This window comes from Zeus faber (genome assembly GCF_960531495.2).
Source record: "Zeus faber genome assembly, chromosome: 3".
Lineage (NCBI taxonomy): Eukaryota > Metazoa > Chordata > Actinopteri > Zeiformes > Zeidae > Zeus > Zeus faber.
The window spans coordinates 7247209-7265339 of NC_137190.1; the positions used below are offsets into that span (position 1 = coordinate 7247209).

At 43.6% G+C, this 18131-nt stretch overlaps 2 protein-coding genes across 2 annotated transcripts in view; both read right to left on the minus strand.

The window, feature by feature from the left end:
* crtc3 (CREB regulated transcription coactivator 3) overlaps nt 1–9767 on the minus strand; it is a gene marked incomplete at its 5' end in the record, with an annotated part of 39316 nt that extends 29549 nt beyond the window's left edge. The window contains 3 exons of the mRNA XM_079997911.1: nt 885–1019; nt 2587–2697; nt 9636–9767. Of these exons, the coding sequence (XP_079854037.1) occupies nt 885–1019; nt 2587–2697; nt 9636–9767 (378 nt within the window). The remainder of the gene's footprint in view (nt 1–884; nt 1020–2586; nt 2698–9635) is intronic.
* A 2208-nt stretch (nt 9768–11975) lies between these two features.
* iqgap1 (IQ motif containing GTPase activating protein 1) overlaps nt 11976–18131 on the minus strand; it is a 33191-nt gene continuing 27035 nt past the window's right edge. The window contains exons 28-37 of the mRNA XM_079997460.1: nt 17473–17705; nt 17014–17146; nt 16161–16263; nt 15906–16041; nt 15575–15662; nt 15274–15483; nt 14707–14873; nt 14316–14438; nt 13748–13856; nt 11976–13626 (exon numbers count right to left, since the gene is read on the minus strand). Coding sequence (XP_079853586.1) covers nt 13513–13626; nt 13748–13856; nt 14316–14438; nt 14707–14873; nt 15274–15483; nt 15575–15662; nt 15906–16041; nt 16161–16263; nt 17014–17146; nt 17473–17705 — 1416 coding nt within the window. The 3' untranslated portion in view covers nt 11976–13512. The remainder of the gene's footprint in view (nt 13627–13747; nt 13857–14315; nt 14439–14706; nt 14874–15273; nt 15484–15574; nt 15663–15905; nt 16042–16160; nt 16264–17013; nt 17147–17472; nt 17706–18131) is intronic.

The following is an 18131-nucleotide window of genomic DNA, read 5'->3' on the forward strand; positions in this document are numbered from 1 at the left end:
TGAGTCACAATACTGAAAACGTCTTAACTGACAATGATCCCGTTGTTCATCTCACACTGGGTCTTACTACAAATTGACAGAGTTGCCCTGTACTTTACCTAAGGGAGGCTTCTGCGATCTCACTGTGGGACCCTGCGGGCTGGAGACACAACATTCCAATTATAGATGGTTATGTGGCAGAGAGAGAGAGGGCGGGACGCCGGACTTCTTTCATCACTACTGGATTCTGTGATGACTCGTGAGGGGCTTTCTACCAACTCTAATTAAGGTTCAAGCAAAGCACCCGGTGCTGTTAAAAAATAAAATAAAATAAAAAGCATTCATCCAACATACCTCCAGATGACATTATCCAACATTTGCCATAAAAGAAAACGGCATTTTACATACTGCCAGGCAACACATCTAAGAATCATTAACATGAACATTTGATTGTTAACAGAGTCTTGCTCATCCCACCCACATACAACAGCGCTGCACTGAAGACAAAAACACTCACTCAGAAACAACAACTTCTGAACAAAAAACACTGCATACAACACTGCATACAATCATGTAGACATACAAAACGCACGGGAACACACACGTATTTACGGCTTACTTGAGGATCTGCCACTGTCTGTTAGGCAAATGGTAAACAGTATGGGCTGTGCATAACATTTCATATTAGCATAATGACCATGTTGTTGCCCGGGGCCCAAAGAACTGCCTGCGCTGGTAAATGTCATTGCACAGGTAGAACCGCGCGCGCGCGCGCACGCGCACACACACACACACACACACACACACACACACACACACACACACACACACACACACACACACACACACACACACACACACACACACACTCTTTTTGTGTGTGTGCCCCCTGTACAGGCTGGAAAGGATATCTGCCGTCCATGCTTGTCGATGGGCCTGCGATGAGGGGAGTTAATGCGGTTGCGGTCCCTGTGAACCCTCTCTACCAGTCCATGGTGACGGTTCCCTCTATTGGAGTCCAGCCCTAAAGGGAATCCACCCTGAGGTATGGGGAGAGTGTTCATATCACACACAGATTACATTGAACAGTTTCATATATAATGGAACATATGACACTTCGGGGAGGGGTGAAGAGGCTTTTAGGTGAAGAGGCTTTTAAACCATGACATTGTTTCGCTTTGTTCCCGTGCCATGGAGAGCAGTCTCAGATCGCAGGCTTTACTTCACTTAATTCAAACTGAATGAGCACTAACATATGACTATCAAAGAGAGGAATCTAGATGGAATCGGGGCCTTTCAAAATCGAGGAATAAATAAAGGAATGGACCCCACACCTGAGAGGGGCTCTCTCTCTTAACACTGGGGTTGATTTCTGGAGCTGGTCACAGTGCAACGATGTGTGCTCTACCTCAAAAGACTATTCTTTAAAGCAACAAGGGCACTTTCACCTGGAACCTCTCTATCCCTGCTTAACACTCCCCTAAGAGAGCTGACACAGATACAGGCCCACAGTGACAGAGAAGCACTGTTGGCTTCAGTGCATGCACTGTGCTTCTTAAAGAAGGGCTGATAGTATTGCAAACAGCGGCTAGCACAGTCAGGCTATTCTGTCTTTGGAATTCTGCAGACAAAACAAAAAAACAAAAAAAAAAGAACCCCATCTGAATTACTTAATGGTCTCAACTTGAGGCTTCTTTGCGCTTCTCAACAGTTCAGTGATGTGTTATATCGTGCTCTGCCAGCAGTGGACAAAACACTTGAATAGCAGCTTGTTGTGGACCAGGGAAAAATGGCCTTGAGAAAGCCGGGGTTGAGAACAAGACCTTGAATTTAGAGACTATAATTACAAGGTGAGCACTGGCTCTGGTTTTATCACATTTTCACTCACATCAAGCTTTTTTTTTTTTTTTTTTTAAGAAAGAATACTCTGTTTGAAAGAATGCTTCAAGAGTTTGACAAAATAATGTGACAAGAACCAAAAGATCCATACTATCCATGCTAAATGGCTGAATGTGTAATGGTTTAACGAGGCAAAAACATATTTGACGTTCATGGAAAAAAAACCAATAAATAAATAAATGTAACCAGAATTTGGTCAGAATAACCTCAAACCTTAAAAACAAAACCAAAAAATAATTCAGGTCATACGGCAACAATCTGTGTTGATAATGCTTTTCAAATGTGAAGTAAAGGAAAAATCCTAGATCCTGTGGAAATATAGTCCATTGCCACAATGAAAAGATGTCTTAATGTGGTGTAACTTAGCTTAATTGCTGTATCCATTAAAAATATTTCTCAATAACCTATACCTCTCTACTTTGGATAATCTAGTCATAGCTATGATCTCCAGTTTCTGGCATAACTTTAAAATTGTGTGGGTTTTTCTTTTGTACAATATTGGCTCATTAAAGCTCCCTGTTTTGGGCATTTTCAGACTAAACCAATTCATAAAAAATTAAATTAGTTTCTTTTGATGAAGGGCACTACCTCTGGTGCCCTACAACTGGGTACAATTTAAAATATTTTGATTAACGTTCAAGGTGTTTTTTACCTTGTTAAATTACATTAAGACTTAAAAAGGTCTTGATAGCCGGTGTGAGATCTCACCTGAAAGTCATTGCTGGCGTTGCCAATCTGGTTGAAGTCCGGCAGAGATCCTCCGTAGTACGGTGTCCGAGAATGAGACAAACGAAGCTGCTGGATCTTCTGAAACTGCACCTGTTGGTCAGAGTATTGAGGGGGTCTCAGCTTTCTTTCCAACTCCAAATTACAGAGTACTTTATATGTTGGCCTCATGTCAAGGGAACATAAACCATTTAAAATGAATGAGCGTGGGCAAAGCTGATTACAAAGCAGACTGCTTTAAAGGCTTCATCCTTGGACAGAAATAAATAAATTTGGCATGTTTTTTTCCCCCACACTGGCTTTCGGGATCTAAAAGCCCGCTTGGGCAGCAACCAGTGCTGGGCAGTATACTGGTTTTAATTTCCCGTACGATAAGAATTATTTATACACCGCTACATAGCTGATGCACCGGTGCATAGCTGAAACAATTGCTGTAACTCATTAATAGTCTGCAAAATAGATAATGTTCGCTGCGATCACCGCTACGGTGTATTGAGAGTAGGCTTGGGCGGATTGACGTTTCATGCATCTATCTGCAATCGATGCAGTCGATCCCGGTTGACATTAATGACCGACGGGCGTTGAAACGGTGCAAGTGCGATTCATGATGTTCTGAAACAGATCCCTCGGAACGGGAGTGGGGGCGAAGGGAGAGAGCCGCTCCCTCCCTCTCCACTCAGAGCTGTTTTGGATTTATTATTGGTTATTTGTAATGTTCATTATGTGAAAGTGTCGTGGCGGGGAGAGGAGACGCTCTTCCAATTTGGAGGCCGGCTTGGGGTGGTGCTGGATTGGCTCGGAGCCCAGGGGAGCGTGTGGGTTCTCCGCTGGGGAAGGGGGTTCCCTAGGAAGCGAATTCCCAACAGAGAGCGGTCCCCTCACTGACAACATTTCATGGTCGCGCATGCGACGAGAGGGGGGGAAAAAAAAAAAAAAAAAAAAAAAAAAGGTCAATAACTTCTGATTTTGGATTCTAAATTAGATATAAAATGATCCAATGATACACGGATATTACTGTCTATTTACGTGCCAATGTCCAAGCCTAATGGAGAGGGAACCCCTACTAACTGTGTGCCCTTCTTACAAATAGTTATAACCTAACTTAAGAACAATTAATAACTCACAACTCTCTTTAACAACACCAAAACACCATAGCACACAACAATTTGTGACACAAACAAGTTGCTACACTAATAATTGTACATTTACAAAATGACACCGCCGAAAAGCATTGTGGGTACAGCAGGTTAGCTAGCCAGGCAGCATAACAGTCTGATGCAGCTGGAAGAGGCTCCATCATCGCTAGAGTACCGTTACATACAAGAACAGAAAAGAGATGGAGGACGAAGAAAGAGAGACCGGGGCGGTGTCCATGCACCAGAAGGAGGTGTGCCCGGGAGAGGAGCTGTGCCTGATGTTTGGAAGTTTTTAGTTTTTGAAAAAAAAATCTGACGTCAAACAAAAGACTGTTTATTGCAAAGTTTATCAAGCCACCGTTGTGGCCTGTGGTGGTAACACTAGCAACCTACTCTGTCGCCTCAGCACAGAACATGTGTTGGAGCACCAAGGGTGTGTATGCCATTGCGGTCGTCAGATTCGAGGTTGTCAACCAGTAGCGCCGGTGAAACGGTGAAGCCAAATGGTCAGACATGGCTTGCAGAGGCATTTGCCCGAGGCACTGCATATGACAGGAAAAGCAAGCGTTGGAGCGACATTATGAACCGAAAAAAAATCCACCTATGCAAGGACATGGTGCCGCTATAGTCAAGAAAGATAGGCTCAGAGCAATGACGAAAACACTGGGTTTGAGGTATGTCTTACTAGGGAGAAAATATCTATTTATAGTTCAAATCGATTTATTTTTAAGTTCTGTTTTTACTAAGTCGCTGTTTGCACAATAAAAATTGTTTACATTTTTCCAACGCATGCTGATTCCTTCATATATTGTTCCATTTTGTGGGGCTAAGCAAACCCTATAGTAATAAAAGCCTTCAGTATATACATTATTATGACATTCAAATGCTTTAATATTCCACATACTTCCTCACAGTAAAATAAGCCACTATAAACCTATATGAAGGTCCAGTCATGAAAAAAATATATAAATGAATACTGTGATATACCATAAAAACCGCCAGAATCATAAAAAAAAAATACCCTGATACAAATTTTTGGTCAAACCAGCCAACTGTTGTAGCAACATTCAGAAAAATTCATCATTGATTCATTCATTACTCATCCCTATTTACAGAGCACCACCAACATGGCCATGTGTAGCGCAAACAAATAGTCTGAAGTCAACACAAACATATATACACCAAAATCATATTTGTGGTGTATTAATCAGAGTGCTTTCCCCATTTTAACCAATCAAAAAATACTGTATCCGCTGACTGAGTGAAGAAAGTTCCTTCACCTCTTCAGGTGACACAACACAAGAGTACAAACGCCATGAAATGGGAAAAACATCAGCTCAACCACTATCTCCAAAGCGGATGCCCCAGGGATTTATTCATCCTTCATTGAAGAGGGCTTGTTCTACCAAAGGTAAGTTAAACAGAGCCAATCAACAATTGTGATCTGGAATAGGTAAATCTGAAGGGAGTTTCTTTCTTACACAGCTGAAAGGGCAACATTTGAATCTCAAACACCAAGCTTATTTTATTGTATCAATAGATTTACACAGCATGGACACAGATAATCTCCTTAGAATGTTTATAGCACAGAGAGGGTAAGAGTTTGAGTCGAGAAAAAAACAAAACAAAAAAAAAAAAAAACGAAGGTGCCGGCGATGTAACCTCAGGGGGAGCTATGGATGCACTACCTTTATTTTCTTCAGAATAATATCTGCTTGGCTGGTGGAAGTTTAAACAGGATGCTGTGTTCCGAGAATCCACCAGCGACTATGTCTATAAAACGACAAGTTCCGTTTCTTCAGTTCAGTTCAAGAATACAACTGAGGCTCATCAAATTTAACTATTAGGATATGCAATATATCTGACCAAAATGAATAAAATATAACCTATTACATCAGACCTCATATGACAAGACATTTGCTAAAATCCTCTTATTGCAAGTTTAGCTCCCAGCATTGAGCATGATCCTCATTATATTATGATGTCTGAATTTCAATCCAATATCAATGAAAGGTGATATTGAAACAATAATAATTGTCGCCCCGTCTGAATTCTTTAGAATTTAATTTCACATGACAGAAAACTGTCAATTTACAATGATGTACAAGAAACCCCGAATTCAGTTCAAGTCAGATATCTTCAATTTGAGATTCCCTCTGGCCACCATTGCAAATGTTGAAGCAGCTAGTTCCAATTACAGATGTTTGCTGGCAGCAGACAGACAGGCTGCAGTCCTGTCTCCCAGCCAGCACCCGCTCACTGGACCGCTGTCTCACAAGGGTCAGTGACAGTTCATACCTTATGGCAAACGTAATTCAGTAGAACCTCAAAACCACATCCTCTAGTACATTTAAAACTCTCCCTCTAGTAAAAAAAAAAAAAAAGACACATTGTGTACCAATGGTATGGAAATAACATGAATAGATCCTTTATATCCTCCTGAGAGAGGCCATTTATATGTGTACCTACTCTATGCAAGAATATTTCATGATGAAAAAATAAAAAATAAAATCCTATGAAGGAACTCCTTTTTTCTAAACAGTACTTTTCTCCACAAATTTTCTTTGTTGTATCGGAAAATTAAAATGTCACACACTAGTTTTAAATAAACAGCGCCACCCAAAAGAAATCTCGTGAACAAGAACAATATTACACATTTACTCTGACAGAACAAACTTAGTAGTTCTGTTCCACTGGCACTGAAGAGATTAACTATTTGGGTTCTAAACTTTAGTAGTGAATTCCAAGTTGCCAAAATGTTTTTTGGTACTATTGGATGCAATTCAGTCAATTCTATCAAAAAAATATAGCATTTTGATTCCCAATCCTACATATGAATTGCTGAATGAACTAGAGCTCACTATGACAATAATAATAATAATAATAAAAATAAGAAAAAGAAGAAGAAGAAGAACAAGAACATTCCTCCAAACAAGGTTTTGCGACATCCTAGTGCAACCTTTTCTTATCCATTGTTGTCATCATCTCCATTTTCAGCCCTGACAGCAGAGCTTCATTTATATTGTGTTTAAAAGCATATCGACCAGGCAGTGACAGTGACGGTGGATGACACTGTCTTAATAGTAGTGGTGTAAACCACATAGGGTTAAACTATTTTGTGGCAGGCAAGGGGTGTGGTTAAAGCCAGGGGCTGCAGGTGACGGTGTTGGCTTCTTCCCACCGTGGCGCGGTTGTAAAGGGTCTGCCTGATCGGTCCCATTAGCGTCGATTGGTCGGACCGGTTTGGGCGAGTTTTCTTAAGTGCAGTTTTGTCTTGCAGTGGGGATCGCATGGTGCAGAACGCTGACAGCCTGCGGACCAAACCGTGACCGAGGAGAAACTCACACTAATTAATCTTTTTATGTTGTTCCTGTTTGGGCCAGTGAGGCGTTCTGTTTGAGGTATTAATAAAAACTTGCACCATGTCGGCTCCTCACTGCCAGAAAGACACATATTTCAATACTAATAAATGACAATATGTTAAAATCTGCTGCAATTCCATTCAATGTAGTAACTAACACACAATGCGTTTAAGATACTACACTCGCATGATGTAGTGCAACCCTGTTGTTTTTAGTGAGTTTGGTGGAACAGTGGACAAGAGTCCCCGGGTGCCATTTTCCTGAGCAGGTACAAATTACACTGCAAAATGGGCTATCTTATTGGTTTGTGCAGAACAATGATTCTCATCTTTTTTCCACCCCAAGGAACCTAAATTTCATAAGAATCAGGCCACAGTCCCCATTTGATACAATTTTGTCTCTGGTACGATCTAGTCCTGTCAGCACCTGCACAATCCGGCAGACCAGGGCCACCGCTGCTAAGAGGAAATCACTTTCAGTAAATCACAATATATGTCTGAGGCCTTTGCTAATCATGTTTCCCAATCCGGTCCTGCAGTCTCCCTATCCTGCAAATTGTAAAGCACCCGTTCAAAACATGCCTGTTTGCTAATTCAAACAACTTTGCACGCTTGCTTGACTTGAACTGCTGCATGTACGGGTTGCACTCGTGAAAGCCGCGGCGACTCGCAATGAAAAACACCGGGGAAATACTCTGTTTCTCAGAGGAAAAAACACACCGACTACAAATTAGGGCTGCACTATGGACATAAGTGAGTCAGTCACAACTCTAAAGCCCTGCCCCACCCTGCCGCTGCACAGAGTTGAGCTGAATGGCAGAGCCCTCAGTCCCGCCCTACTGAGCAGCTCGCTGTTCACTTGCTTATTAATATTACATGTGTCTTGTGTACATATTGCACTAAATTCGACACTGCACGTCCTTGGGTTTGAAGTAGATGGGATGAACGGTTGTTGAGATAATCGAAGAACATACACACATACAGACAGACAGACAGTCATTCTCTCTTTTATTAGTAAGAGGTAGAAGGTAGAAGACTAGTGCAGTGCCCATTCAAAACATGCCTGTTCGTGAATGTCGCAGCGACTATCGGCGAAAAACACTGGGAAAATACACTGTTTCTTATAGGAAAAAATACAACCAAGTCGGGGCGACTCTGGGGAGGGAAAGATAAAAATAAATAATAAATAATAACAAAATAAAACACACCAAGTTGCGCTTTTGGATAAACTCGCTATTTGCTTGTTTATTCAAAGTTAATTAAATGTACACGTGTCGGGTGTTTGCAGCAAACACGCGACACCGGAATGGGCCGATTACTCTCATGGGAAGAAGCCCCCCCCGGCTGGCTATTTCCTGTTCATTGAAAGTTTAATAATATTACACCTGTCGTGTGTCCAAATTGCACCAATTCGACACCACACGTCCTTGGGTCCCCAGCAATACACCGGCCAAGTGTGAAGTATATCGGATGAACAGTTGTCGAGATAATCAAAGAACATACATAAATAGATTCCTTCCTTTATAGTTGGATAGTGGACACCTGAATGAGGTGTGCACGAGTGGAGTTGGAGCTGAAACCGACAGGACAGGAGGACATTTGAGGACTAGATTGAGGGAAACAGCGCAGTAATCCAACCACCAAGCAGAGACAGTTCGCCAGGAACAGATCAGACCTAATCAAGCCAAATGTGGCTCGCATATCAATGTAGACAGGCCCTATGAATAACACTGACAGTTAGCAATAAAAGGGAAAAAAAAACAAAAAACACACCACAACATTGGGACCGCTGGTCTTTCATGTTGCTCCACCCGATGCCGTCTCAGCCGTTCAGGTAGTTGCTCACTTACTGCCTGTCAAACGGCTGTGCATTTTTCAAGTCTCCATATCACGCTGTTAGTTGGGTCGTTAACACAGGATCAAGAGGGGAAAACACCCTGACCGCACACACACCCCACCACACCCCCCACCACACACACTACCTGTGCAATATATTGTAAATAATTTAGATGTATAACCATCCACTGTCATCTGTGTTCATGTTGTATATACACAGAATATTCACCACTTCATATATGTATGACCGTATGTCTATGTATGTGACAAATAATCTCATGAACTTCAACTTGAACTCATTAATACCTAAAGCCTGCAGTGTGAGTACTACATATTTGGTAAAGAGCAAAGTAGGTATTGGGTGGAATAAATATTAATACAAATAATAATAATAATAATAATAATAGGGTACGTTATGAAGTGTTATTCTAAACGCCAAGAGCCAAGTGGCTTCGGGTTTAACGTCAGAAATGTTGACGGGTGCAGGGAAAAAAAAAAAAAAAAACCTCGGATCAACTGTTTATGTTAAAATGTAAGATCTCACAGATTCAACTTTGAGACTTTTTAAAACCAACTGTTGATAACGTTAAGGCCTAATCGTGGCGGTTCGTGTGGGAGCCCTAACGTGTCGCTTGGGAAGGTGGCCGCCTGCCCCCCCCAGCAGCTAGCCGTGACATGGAGGGCGAAGGACCGTTTACCCGGGAGACGGTAAGGTCCGTCATCAGCTGCTCGAACGCCCGCGTCTCCTCCGCCTGCTTCTGGTTGTGCAGGGCGATCTTCTCGCTGAACTTCCTCGGGTTGGAGCCCCCGGTGCCCGGGGACCCGGACATGGCGCCGGGCCGCGGCACGAAACTTTCGGGCTGCTTCGGGGGGTTGGGGTTGGTGGGGTTGGTGGGGGTGGTGGTGGTGGTGGGGGACGAGATGTCAAAGTGGGTGTTTGGAGCCGCTCCGTCAGACCGAGCGCTTCGGCGTATCCATTGGAATGCCTTTTAAAAACAAGACAACAACAACAAAACAAAGCAACGCGCGTCACATCGTGGCCCGGGCCCCGAGCCGAGGAACCCGCGTGCGGCGGCGGGAGGACGGAGATGAAGTTTGGTTCGATTTTTCTGGGGGATCCGAGAGCGATGCTAGCAGTGCTAAGCTAACAGCGATGAAAAGTCCGTGCCCTCTTCCACAACCGGTTGCTTACGAGTCCCGTAGTAAAAATGAGTCGTTCGGTTGCTCCCGACAAGTCCGTTCGATTCGACTCGGGGTAAATCACAGAAATAATGTATTTCGGCGGAATGTGAAAGTGGCCGTACGTCCTGGGCTTCAACTCAGTTCCTTGGGGTTAATTTCCAGTGATGTGAGTCGGGGATCCACTCGCTGCCGACGGGGGGCGGCGGGGGGGGGGGGGCCGGGACTCCCGAGTCATTTAAAAAGATTCGTTCGCGACGCTTGGATCGCCGTGAAAGCCCGAACCCCCCTTCGGGGAAAGTTGCGGCATGTCGCCGCTCGCCCCGCGCCGCCGCTCGTGTTTTGGGGACAACTTCGACGGCCACGCGGCCGTACTCGGAAGTGCGTAGCTGCCGCGAACCGAGAGCCGCGTCGCGGACCGGACCGCACCGCACCGCACGAACCCCCACCCCCGAAGCGCCCGCCCGTTCGAACCCGGCTCTACCGCGACGATAATCGCTGCGCCGGAACGAGGCTAAATCGACGCTGCCGCTGCGCTAAAACAAGCGCCGCCGTAACGTCGCGGGTTTAGCCGGGGGGGAGCACCGCAGCTAGCTAGCTTAGCTACTTGCGATGCGTCCCCGAGGTGTTAATCGCGCAACGGGCGTTTAGAAGCGACCGGTAGCCCGGTAAAAAAAACACATATCTGGTGTCAACGCGATGCCCCCCGAGCGAAAACGTCGGAGCGGCGGACCGCTAGCTCCCGGGTCCGCGGGAGGTTCGATCCCGGATTTCAACAAGTGTCTGTCCGCCTCTTCTCTCGCCTCGGGACCGAGCCGTGCTTCGAATCCGTTCGCCGATCGGTCCGCGGAAAGTAAAATATCGGGTCGGAGCGAGGCGGCAAAGTCCGCAGCCCGCGGCTGAGCGACCGGGCGAACGGAAAGTGTTGTGATTGAGGTCCTCGGTTAATCCACCGAGCTGTCGGACCCAAACAAACTCCCGTCCGGAGACACTAAAAAACAAAAACGCCGCGGTGAAGTTGGTAAAATCCTTTCCGCGTCCACTGCTTCGTCCGCTGGGTTTTTTTTTTTGTTGTTGTTGTTTTTTGTTGTTTTTTTGGGGACGTGTCGAAAAAAAAAATAAAATAAAAATCACAAAAGCAAAATGCGGCTCATTAAGCCGTCGCTGGACTGGAGCGCTCGCACCGCGGACCAGCGGGTTCCTTCCTGATACTGAGTGGAAAAAACACCGCCTCGGAAAACACTGGCGGTGACACGGGCGGCCGCTAGGGGGCAGTGCAGGGCTGGCCACACAATATTAATTATATAAAAAGATTGATCATAATATTAATTATAATTATTTTATATATTGTGTGTGTGTATACACTATATAAATGTATAAAACTTTTTTTTTAAACCTAGTGTATACTATCTTACGCTGTGCTCCACCTGAGCTCACACTGCGGCTGCTGCTCTTTATTTAATCTTACAGTATAAGACATGATGGGTGCTCTATAGAAATTTCAGTATTGGTTCCAATATTGGGCTCATGTTCTCACACTCACACAGATGCCGACAGAGGGTTGTCGTTGCGTCAAGTTCCTGTTTCGTATGTTTATTATTTTTTGCCCTCACGGAGTTCAACTTTATCCGATTTTGTGCAGTGACTGAACCAACCACTGGCGATAAAACAGGGTCTTCATGTATTGACTCGTATCTGTATTCAAAGGGGTTAAAACGTTTGGTTTTTTTTGCCGTCGGCTCAACCCTAACACCCACGGTGAGATGTTAGATATCTGGTTGGTACACATGCAGTAAACTGACAAATCGCACACTTGACATTTGAGCCACAGGACTGTGAGGAAACAAGTGAAGACGTCAGACAAGGAGAGAAATACAGCTTTATTCTAAAACAAGTAACGCACTTGTCGCGACTGTAAATTGCAGCAAACAATGCACAGAGTAAAAGCCTTCTATCGCAAGGGAGATTTACAGCAGAGAGAGAGAAACAAAAAAAAAAAATCAACATCTTGTTCAATCAGTGTAGAATCTCATCCAAAGGCCCCTCGAAGCGAATCAAAGTCTGGTAACACGTCTGGATAAAAAAGGATAGTGTCGACCGACATCTACTGGACCCACAAGTCTAATTACCGTAATACTGCACATGCTCAAGGGCCAAGAAGCTCCGCTGCACGTTCTGTCCTTGGCTTCACAAACATTTAACTACATCCAGACTGACAACGTACAAAATATAAATAAGGACCGCTTTGCTGAGTCTGGTCAACAAAAGACAGAACAACTCTCTTTTAAAGTTCAGCGTTGGGAGCTCAGTTGCCATGAGGTCCTATCCACTGGTTTATGGATTAGAAGGCTAAAAAAATGAGTTACCTCAGCAATTTGTGGAATGTGGTCATCTGTGTTTCATTTATAAAGAGCAAATAGGGCCTGTGGAAGAACAAATAATCCCGTAAAGCCATTTTTATGTAGGAGTGTCAAGGTTTTTCCCAGCAGGTGTAGGAACTAGTAAAGGTGTGTGAAGTGAGAGGGCAGCACACTGTGTGTGTGTGTGTGTGTGTAGTCAAAGATAAACCAAGATTATCAGTTAGGACAGGAGTAAAGGCAGGGTGGCGGGTCAAATGCAAACCGAAACGGGGAACTATCGTTACGCTGGGCAGAATATTTGAATAAATACTCATGGATATGACACTCTACTAACCCTAACCCCTAACCCGAACGTTTTCAGAAAAAAACCCAATATGCAGAACTTGCAGAGTGCCCTGTGACTTTTTTTTTGTTTTTTTGCATCGTGCCCTGTGACTTTTTTTCGTTTTTGTTTTTTTTTGCATCGACCTCTGTCATACTTAAATCTAACAAAAAGACCCAACAAAAAAAACAGACAAGTTGGTGTCAAAAGGGGTCCAAATCCATAGAAAGTTGGAGAACTGTAAAAATACATTCTTATGTACAACAGCCCTGCTGTGAAGTACAACAGTGCTTTGGTACTGGTGGTAGAATTGGTATTATCATGCCTTTATCAGTAAGGTATGGAGATAACCAGTGGAATAAACAGAACTAAAATTAGATTATTTTTCTTATTTTTTTTTTTTTTTACCATGAAAGATAAACATACATTCTACAAGTAATCAAAGCCCATGCACAATATATTGGTAATAGTGAAAACAAATAAAATAAAAGAAGAATCAAGTCTTAAACCTTTGGCCGGTTTCCATGAAAGGTGAAGCAGAATGGTGATGCACTTGCTCAAAACAATACACATGAATTTGCATAGGCAGATCATAGAAGTGCAGCTGGTATCTTTATAACAATGCTGGGATGACTAGAGACCAGGCTTTGTATCAATCCACTTCAAGTGGAGCTGTTCTGTTTTCAACAGTGTCTGTAGACGCCTCCGCTCCGTCTACTTTCCATAGAACTTCTTGTTGAGCAGGAAGATGAGCAAGTTGACGTTGATGGTGGCTCTGTCGAAGAGCTTCATCACGGCCACGCCCTCATACTGCAGCTGGAGAAGATCCTGGACGAGAATAAGGGCATTGAAAGCTTTATGTTAAATATGGAATCAGGTTAAATTGTTATTTTAAACACAGAGAGTCAGCAATAAACATTTTCCTTTTAGAAGTATATAATCACAGTACCTGATATTCCAACTGTAACGTTTCCAAGTGCACGCCCATGAACTTTGCCTTCACATCGAACACCCCGACATTCTCGGATGGAGAGATCTCAAAAATGACATTCTTGAACCTGAGAACGAGAGGTGACGGAGAGGCCTTTTATTCGGGGAGACATCTACTTAATGAGAAGTGGCAAAACATGAACTACGACAAGATTCTAAAACACAATATTCGCTAAACAACAGGAGTACTGTAAATGCCACCGCAACTTCCGGGAAATAGAAAGCACAGTTAAATACAACATTTTATATTTCCAAAAACCCTCACTTCTCTCTGTACAGCGGTTACTTACAAGGGATAATTTTCTGCGCAATATCCCAGGTATGTTTACCTTAAGGGTTGTAGTGAACAGGCAGACTGACTTTGACATGTTTTGTTACCGAGGGTTTGCAAGATCATTAACATAAAAAAAAAAAAAAAAAGACACGCACACTTCATAAACGCACAAGGCGACAAAACGACAAAACCTGGTTCTCTAAAGCATGCGAGGCGGAATCAGAAAAAGTTATAAGAAAAGTTTTTCACTGACTGGTTAGTTTGGAGATCTTCAATCTCAATCAGCACGCCCTTCTCGTGGAGGCGGGATGCGGTGTATTTCTGTGACACCTGCTTACTCTTCTTGGTCTTGTTGTCGCCCAGTTTCTTAGACAACCTGGCGAGAGAGGGAAACAGAACTGAATTGACTCTGCAACACAGCATCGCCTCCATTTAAAAAAAAAAAATCGTATTCATGGACTTACTGAGGAAAAACGATATAAATATAAACTAGTATATATATTTTTAATACATCTCTGTATGCCAAGGGATCCAAGAGTGTTTTTCATTAGTAGAGTTGTAATCGACAGAGGGGAATTGGTTCCTCTATGCAATCATTTTCACAAGGCTACAGGACATTAGTTTAACATCTTTGATTCACTTACTTGCCCTTGCTGGCCAGGTTGTCCATGCACGTCTTAATGTACTGGTTGTAATAATCAATCTGCACATTGTAGAAGGTGGTCTTGGAATTGAGAGCCACGTTCGTCTGCTGAAGCTTCACCAGCTCCGCTTTCCTCCGTTGACGGTACCGTCGCTGATTCCTAATATCCTGTAATACACAACATTAACTTTTATTTAGATGGATAGAGAACTGAAATGTCACAGCAACATGGCCCTTCAGAACAGATAGGAGTAGGATTTGCCTATAACAGCAGCCATGAGGGGGGAGAGAAGGGAGTGCATGGAGCGACATACTAAATTTATTTTTCTTCTCTTGGTTTTTAATATATTTGTTATTAAAATGCTGCATTTATTTATTTGATTTTTTTTTACAGTGATCAAGAATATAACAAAAACAAATGTGACAAATATGACAAAACATCGTTTGGAGAGCCGACAGACTCGTCGGGGATTCCTCCTAACCCTGAACCCTAACCCTAACCCGGCAGGAGGGGGAGCTCCACAATGTCAGGCAGGCGGTTCTAATGCTGCGGCCGATCAGTGTGTACCTTGGCGATGTCATTGATGAGGTCCTGGTAGCGGTTCTCGGGGTGAACCTTCCCGAGCTCCGCCAGCCTCTGCAGGTTGCTCTTGATTTTGTCCTTCTTGCCCTGCAGGGTCAGGCTGTCGTCCACCACCGGCTTGGTCTGTTTCATCTTCTCTGGAGTCTTGGCATCTCGGATCGCCCTCCTCTGCATGGCGCGCTGGTACTCCGCTTCCTGTCGTGCAAGAAACGCTTTTGGTTTTAACGTTCATTTGTCACGTATAGAAACGACATTCCATGTTAAGATTCAATTCCTGGCCCCTGACCTGCTCAGGGCTGGCTGTGGACTCCAGGATCTCTGTGAGTGTGTCCCCTGGTTGGAACCGGATCACATCCACAATGAGCCTCTTGGTGCTGGACCGAAACAAAGGTAAGAGTTGTCTTATGAACTCAGGAAAATGTCAATATATCAACAAAATAGGCAAAGGAGGCACCACAAAGAGCCGTCTGCAATTTCTCTTGTTAGTATCCAATTGCATGGAATATATTTTTCAGCGCAAGTCTGATTTCTGATTATTTACAACCGGTAGGAGTTGTATCATCCAATACCTGTTCTTTGGGTTTCAGTCACGTCGGGAGCTGTTATCCAAAACTTACTTGAGCAGGAGGGTCCTGGCGTCCACCTCAGTGTTGGCTTCACCGGGGACATCAAACTTGTTGGCTAGCGTAAGAGAAACCTCGGTCTTCCCCATCAGCTCCTTGTTGGGGTCATCGGGAGGGAGCGGGTTCTCACCTGAGTGAGGCAGGTAGAGTGATTTGGGGAGATAAAAAAAAAAAAAAGGTAAGGTTCTTGTTTTTGCACTCATCGTCGGTGTGGAAGTGGACCACGGTGGACAAGGAAAGCCGTCTCACCGATGAGTGACTCCACCGTGTGCACCTCCCCCAGGTCCTCCAGAAGCTCGTGGATGGGGTCGTTGTGCTCCGGAGCGATGGCGTCCTGATGGTCCAGCAGCAGCTGAACAGAGGAAGCGGACACGACGATCATGTTCAAGGTTCAAGGCTCAAGGTCAAGGTTCAAGGTCATTTTTTACATGACATCAAACACTGAGTAACCCATTGGTATGACAAGATAAGATGGGAGAACGTCTGGGAGTAGATGTAGATCGATACGATTCATAGTATCGGCTGATGGACAGTCCCTCAAACTTTTTAGACTTCAGATAGTTAACATGCTTATTCAAGATTCAAGATTCAAGATTTTTATTTGTCACATACATATACATACTTCCATACATATATGCAGTGAAATGTAATGCAACGCACCCGGTGATAGCACACAATAAGTCCTAGGAAAAAGTACAAAAATAAAATAAAATAAAAAGTAGAAAATTCCTTTCTAATAGACCGACTAACTGACTCCTAAAACGTAATACAGTAAGTGGAATACTTATAGAATAAGATAAAAAATATATAGAATAAAATACAATAAAAAATAAATTGAAATAAAATGGAATAGGTTGAAGGAATATGCCTATGTATATACAGATATGTGCATTTAAAGTGGCAAGTGAATTAAAGTGGCATGTGTGGCATGTTTATATTTGTCAAACAGCAGGATATGAAGTTATATTACTGTCATATCCGACATGTTTGACAGGGCTCTTGTTATTTGATTATTATGTTGGGAATATTGGATTTTTAGATACCAGTGTCCTATTTTAGTAGATACCTCCATCAGAACATCCCTGTTTGAGTTCAAACTCACCGTGTGAGTGTTGATGATCTCTCCAATGGAGATGTAGATGACGGGTTTGGTGAGGGTGACCAGGTCCGAGTACTGATCCACGTTGAACTTGTCTTCCAGCAAGGGAACGTCACATGCTGCCAAAAAGAAACGCCTGTAATGCGAAACAGAAGTATGTTATTAGATGGAGACAAAGACAGAGGTTGGGGGGGTGCGGGGGGGACACAGGATACTAAATGTGTCAAATAGCACAGATAATATGCACCCAATGCAATTTGTGCAGCATACAGAATGAGAAGGAAACCATATTTTTTTCCCGTCGTGTGCACATGCGGTCCTGACACATTGGTTAATCTGCCAATTACCTCACAAACTCTCTTTTCTAAGAGGAAGCAACGAACACCCAGTTCCCGCACATACTGGTTGTTGCAAAAGCACAAGCGACACCGCGGTGAACAAAGGAAGAAGAACGCGGCCAACCTGAACTTCTGGTAGGAGGCGCTGAGGTACTCGTTGATGGGGTTGAGATGGGCGTTGTCCCCCAGGAACATCTTGTTGGAGGCCGCGTGCTGCAGCATCTTGGCGATGGAGCCCAGGTTCCTGCGCTGGTCCGTGGTCAGCTGGCCGCCGGCGGAAAGGTCGATGATGTCGAAGGCGTCGGGGGCCACGATGGCCGGGTTCATGTAGCGGTAGTACAAGAGGTTCCCCACAATCTGAGGATTAGAAAAGTATAATTATTAGAGAAGCACTGAACTGTTTAAAGGTACGACATCTAGAACCCCTATGAACATCGAACAAGTTCTTAAAGTGCACAGCACATGACGCCGGCTGCAATTAATAGTCAGGAACGTCATCCCTCAAGTCAAGCTATCAACCCATTTCCAACCGAGTAAAGTTTTGACATCCAGTAGATATTTTAACATTTAGAAAGTTTAAAAAGCCGTAAATGCTCTGCACCATGATACGCTCTTTATTTAAAGAAGGTATTATTAGGTTATGGTGAAATGAGCCATCACTTTGGAAAAAAACAAAATTATTTGAAATAACTTTAAATGGAGAGTAACTCAGGTTTTTGTAATACAAAAAAATTAGGCACCAAGTCAGAAGGTAAGTAAGTAAGTGAAATTAGAAGCGTGAAA